The sequence below is a fragment of the Bison bison genome, unplaced genomic scaffold (assembly GCF_000754665.1).
Source record: "Bison bison bison isolate TAMUID 2011002044 unplaced genomic scaffold, Bison_UMD1.0 scf7180017864471, whole genome shotgun sequence".
NCBI lineage: Eukaryota > Metazoa > Chordata > Mammalia > Artiodactyla > Bovidae > Bison > Bison bison.
The window spans coordinates 30,767,431-30,773,640 of record NW_011495032.1 but is presented as its reverse complement, the minus strand read 5'-3'; the positions used below and the strand labels follow the sequence as shown (position 1 = coordinate 30,773,640).

General features: G+C 41.9%; 1 protein-coding gene across 8 annotated transcripts in view; it reads right to left on the bottom strand.

Annotated features, from left to right (window-relative positions):
• Positions 1-5,866, bottom strand: part of PIKFYVE (phosphoinositide kinase, FYVE finger containing) — an 81,971-nt gene extending 76,105 nt beyond the window's left edge. For 5 of the 8 annotated variants that reach the window (XM_010861080.1, XM_010861086.1, XM_010861087.1 and 2 more), the window contains exons 1-2: positions 4,547-4,635; positions 746-926 (exon numbers count right to left, since the gene is read on the bottom strand). In XM_010861080.1, coding sequence (XP_010859382.1) covers positions 746-917 — 172 coding nt within the window. In that variant the 5' untranslated portion in view covers positions 918-926; positions 4,547-4,635. The other 3 variants (XM_010861083.1, XM_010861081.1, XM_010861082.1) reach the window with 3 other exon arrangements.
• Positions 5,867-6,210: the final 344 nt, after the last annotated feature.

Below are 6,210 nucleotides of genomic sequence, written 5' to 3'. Positions count from 1 at the left end.
GTGCCATGATCTTCGTTTTCTGAATGTTGAGCTTTAAGCCAACTTTTTCACTCTCCTCTCACTTTCATCAAGAGGCTTTTTAGTTCCTCTTCACTTTCTGCCATAATGGTGGTATAATCTGCATATCTGAGATTATTGATATTTCTCCCAGCAATCTTGATTCCAGCTTGTGCTTCTTCCAGCCCAACGTTTCTCATGATGTACTCTGCATAGAAGTCAAATAAGCAGGGTGACAATATACAGCCTTGACATACTCCTTTTCCTATTTGGAACCAGTCTGTTGTTCCATGTCCAGTTGTAACTGTTGCTTCCTGACCTGCATACAGATTTCTCAAGAGGCAGATCAGGTGGTCTGGTATTCCCATCTCTTTCAGAATTTTCCACAGTTTATTGTGATCCACACAGTCAAAGGCTTTGGCATAGTCAATAAAGCAGAAATAGATGTGTTTCTGGAACTCTCTTGCTTTTTCAATACAGATATATTAACAAAGGGAAAAAAAATGATGATGCTAACTTTAACCTCGTTTTAACATTTAGTTTTCAATTCCAACTTTCCATTCCAATAATTACTAAGATTAAAGAGAAAATTCTAGCTTTCTTTTCTTATGCAATTAAACCCAAGGACCTATGATGAAGGCTACTTCCTAGTTAATATTCACTTTCTTGTAAAGACACAGCATGAAAGTTAACAAGAGAATTTCAGAGAATCAAGATCGCAGGATGTCTGATCTTTAACAGGTCTTACCTTTGTTAAATCGAAAGAGATTGACGAAAGAACTATACGCTGATTTAAAAGGAGGCTCGTCCTGATCAGGAGTCAGAGGTTTAAAGTGTGTGAGATGAGAAGGACTGGTAGGAGACCGAGGCAAGTCATTAGCGGAGTCCAATGTTGGGGAAGTCTTATCATCTGTGGCCATTTCATGAGTCTAATAAACAAAAGAAATAAGCAAAAGTAAGTTCCTCAGGAAGCCCAAATAGCACCCAAGTCTAGAAATCTGACTTCAAAAACTCACACCTAAGAAAACCAGAGTACTTAAGTCTACTTCAGCATACGTTCCAAATCAATACTTGAAAACACTGCAGTCTAGATCATAAGGAAGAGTTTCAATTATCTAAAACTAGGAACGTTTACAGTCAATCTCATTTTCAAAATTAATATATTTTTAGGTATTTGTATTTTATGTATATGTATTTGTAGTTTCAAACACACACAAAAAAAAACCCCAAAAGTATTAAAAATTTGAAGGCAAGGAAAAAATGTGAACAGGCAAAAAGGAAAAAAAGATTTTTCACTTTATTTATATGTTTTTCATTCTAAGATTTTTTTTCTTGAAAAAGAAACAGCTCTTTAAAGTTGGGGGGGGGCAGTAAACTAGTTTTACAAAAGCATACAAATTCTTCAAAGTTTTATTTTACTTATTCCAATGTTTGCTTTTTTAAAAAGTATCAAAAAATAAATACTTCCAAGAACGGGAAATAAAAGTCATCCTCTAATGACATTTCTATATAACCTCAAAAGTTATCTCAAACTGACTCATCAGCTATGAGAATGATCTAAACCAACAAGCTGATCCCCATTAAATGTCCTCCTAGGCACAGAAGCCTGGTTTTTCTCCTTAAGTCTAAACTCATATAGGCATTAAAATGAAGATCTTAAAGTGCTTTTTCTTCTAAATAACCAAAAATCATAATTCAACCAAAGGACTGTTACCTACATCCTCAGATGCAGGTAACAGAAAAGCACAGATGTCTATTTTCTGCCATATTGATAAATACTTCAAATAAAAGAGAAGACCAGGAACTACGCATAACTTATTAGAATGCTATAGCTTGTAATCTTGTATTTATGAGGACACCACACTCTTATAAAATGCTCTTCACTTTCAAAATCTTACCTACCATCTCATTTCATTTCCATAAATGCCTGGAACACAAAACTGGCCTTATTACTACATTTTACCTCTGAGGCAACCAATGTACACTGACCCTAAAACAACTTTCTCGAGGGTCACATAAGCTATTCAGTGGTCCAACTATAACTAGACGCCAAGTTTCACTCCAGAATTACTTTTTTCCCCCTGAGGGCAGCATTTTTTATCTAATTATTTCCTCTTTTAATGAAAGAGGTACTTCAAGTTTGTAATGGTTTTGGAGGCATACACTCTTGGTTTCAAATTTTGACTATGAAATTTCTTAGCTGAGTAAACCCACCTAAGAGCCCTGTAAGATATATATTACCATCCTCATTTTACATAGTGGAAACTGAGGCATAGTGTGACTAAGTGGGATAGTGTATGTGAAGCACTTTTAGCAGAGTACTTGCCCATAAAAGGCACAGAATTCATTTTTAGAGCAAAATTATTTTGTAGCTCTTCACAGACTTTCAATTCTGGTCTATTTGAATTCTAACTGTTAAGGATGTTGCCTGAATAATAATTTAATTGTTCATTAAACAAAACAAAAATAAAACCACTGACAAAAAGAATTTTGGCAACAAACATTTATTGGAACGGGGTGGAGGGGAAGAAAAAGAGGAAGGGACAGGAGGAGAAGAGGAGGAAGGAAGGAGGGAAAGGACACATCCTTCGAAAGTGTCCTGACAACCCACACTCCTGCAGAAAGGGTTGGGAAATTAGCTGATGATTGACTGACCAAGTGTAAACTCAAAAAAGTAAAAAGAGAGGTGACAGCAGTAACAACCTGAAGGCCTCAGAGAACATCCTACACTCTGCTTTGACACAAGTAACATGAGAGGAGTAAAGCAACCTTCCTGGAGAGTCTTAGCATCACACCTAAGAGTCACTCACAAACAAACTTTAAATTATTAGACTTTGGAGATGTGAGGATAAAAATTACCATGAAAACACTGACCGATGTAGTCTCTAAAAGATACAATCACACAGAGTTAATCATAATATTTATATAATGATATCATGACCAAGAAAAAACTACCTTACAACTCTTTCTCTGGTAGCTTAATAATAACTGTCTGTGACATGAACTAGGATTCTTTACTATCTGAGAGGTAACCAGAAGTATTCACTTAACTCATTCAAAGACCTCTCTCATGTATCACCAACACATTGCCTCTTCTCCTTTGCAGACTTGTATATGCAGATCCACTAAGCACTATCAAAAGGCTTGTCAGGAATTGACATTTAGAAAATAAGCCTACTCCATCAGTGAAATCAAAATGTTAGCAGACAGAAAAACCCAAGTATCAGTTCAGTCATTTCTACAATGACTTAAAAAAAGTACAATGTTTAAAAAAAAAAAGATACTCAAAATACATCTAACAATGCAGGACAGCTGAACACTAGAAATGTTAGTTTCCATCTACAAAGATTTTTTGTGTTCAATTGTTGACTGACAAACCAACAGATGGAGGCTTTCTAAAGGAAAACCACATGATCCATATTCTTCTTCCCAGAAAGAAGAAAAAGAGGACATGGGAGAGTAGTCTTGCTCTTCAACAGAAACTTAACCTGCTCACCTCTGTCACAAACTCGAATCCAACAGAAAGAAATTAAGAATATTTTTTGTAAGAATTCTGACAGTGGGAGTTTGGGAATGCTAGAAAACAAGATTCAAATAAATCAGAAACAAAACACTACGATATAACAAAAGACGACCTCTCCTATCAATATCGGAGTAATTTTACAAGAATGTGCACTGAATCAGTACCTTATAATTTAATAAATACTCATCAGATAAACAGAAATGACATACGGAATTCCAGTATTTCTCATATTTCTTGAATGTCTCAATAATAACATATATAAACCAGAAGACCCCTGATTTCCTAAAAATTTTCCATTTTCATCCTCTTGTTGGGAACGTTCTAAACAAGGGGAAAATACTAATTGGGAAATCAGGTCTTCTCCTCAAGAGACTGACACAGGTACAAACGGAACGGTTTCAAAGAGCAGACAAGCACTATCGGAGGTAAATACATATTTGAAACCTCACTACTGGTATCGTTTCTGTACATTAGGAACTATTTTGTCTAGTCTAAGTATGTACCTCTGAAACACAGGCTCAGAGCTTATCCATCAGAGAGAGGAGGAACTGGACTAGGGACCTCAGAAATAAGCTCAAATACACGGGACAAGACAGGAGCAAGGGAACTTCAAATGCTTCCAAGGAAACCTCTTCAAGACAGTCCCACCCGGATCCCTTCCCCACTCGCCACACAAGGGGAAGCCGGAGAATCAGGGGAGCCGCCTGAATTGGAGCACAGGTTCTCTGCCCTTCCTTACCCGGCCTCCGCCGCAGCCCGGCCTCAGCCCTAGTTGTGAAGCCCAGCTGTCGCCTTCACTTCAGAGTTCCCCTCCGCTCCGGCCATAGAGCTTCCTAAACCCGCCTTCTTCTCCCCACTCAGGCCCAACCGTCCGCGTGCCAAGTCCCTCCCTTACCTGCGCTTCCCGCCCCAGCCCCGCAGGCCACCCTCCACCCCAGCCTCGGGTTCACCAGATCCAGGTGCAAGGAGCCTAGCGCCGCGGTACTCAGGCCGCCAGCGGTTGCGGCAGGAAGCAAAGCTACTTACATGGTTGCTGCGGCTTCTAGCTTCTCACCGAGGCTCCGCCCCCTGTTCCTCCTCCCCTCCAATCCGCAACTCTCCGGACGGTGGCTCCGCCCTCCGTACCCCGCCCTCACGACGTTCGGATCAGACGCTCAGGCAGAAGGAATCCAGCCCAGATAGAGTCGTGCTCGACACCTTGACCGAGATTAAGCCGCCTGCCTTCCTAGAGGAAGCCACGGCGACTGCGCGCGTGAGTATCACGCGTGCCGGGTCACCAGACGGGTGCAGGCAGGACTGTGGTTACCGTATGTTTTCGATAATATGGGCACTCATACGACAGAGGATGAGATGGTTGGTTGGCATCACCAACCCAATGGACATGAGTTTGAGTAAGCTCCGGGAGTTGGTGATGGACAGGGAAGCCTGGCGTGCTGCAGTCCATGGATCGCAAAGAATGGGACACGACTGAGCGACTGAACTGAACTGAACTGAATGTTACCGCGCTCAGCTTTCTTACGGACTGACACTTGTGCCTAGAGCGAACACTGTTAGACTTGAAGGATGCTGCTAAATGGTCACGTGATCTTAAACACGGAGAAGGCAATGGCACCCCACTCCAGTACTCTTGCCTGGAAAATCCCGTGGACCGCGGAGCCTGGTAGGCTGCAGTCCATGGGGTCGCTAAGAGTCGGACACGAGTGAGCGACTTCCCTTTCACTTTTCACTTTCACGCATTGGAGAAGGAAATGGCAACCCACTCCAGTACTCTTGCCTGGAGAATCCCAGGGACGGGCAGCCTGGTGGGCTTCCATCTATGGGGTCGCACAGAGTCGGACACGACTGAAGCAACTTAGCAGCAGCAGCAGCAGCAGATCTTAAACAAATTACCAATTTCTTCAGGCTCTAGACCTCTTATCTGTAAAGTGGGGCTAACGATAGTAGCCTTCACAGATAGTTTTGTGAAGGTTAGGTAAAATATTGTACGTAAAGCATTCGCACAATGTGTCTAATCCAGTGATGTTAGCGCTATAGCTAATTTTCATTCAAGTTTTGTGGTACAAAGACTGGTGCACATAAGGTTACCAAGCCCCGACTTGCTCAGCCTGGCTCTCGTTACCCATCATTTTGTCCTGCTGACAGGATGTGGAAGTTGGCAGGAGCAGTCAGAAGGGAAATGAACCCCAAAGTGAGGTGCTATTTTAATTAAATTCTGCAGGCCTATTTCCCCCAAGAGTTTTGGCAAATTCTCACCCAGTTTTCCTTGAGTTGGATCTTTGGAGACACTGGAGAGTAGCATGGAAGCCTGAAGTCTGGTAGAGGTATAAATCTCAGTTACCATCCTCAGCTGAGCGCCTCAGCAATTACCCTGAGAATTGGTAGTCAACTTCCTCTTCCATTCCTCACTTCTGCAATAGCCGCCACTGCAACCACCACCCCTCTACCCGTGTTATATTATTCTCAGCAAGAGAATCTTATTCTACCTGAGTGGAATAGACTGAGTTATTCAGTGCAATCCCTAACTGCCTAACCACCCCTTCCACATTTACCTGCATCCACATCCACCCTTACCGCTTCCCAGGTGGGGCAGCAGTAAGGAATCCACCTGCCAATGCAGGAGGCATGGGTTTGATCCCTGGGTCAGGAAGATCCCCTGGAGAAGGAAATGACAACCCACTCCAGTATTCTTG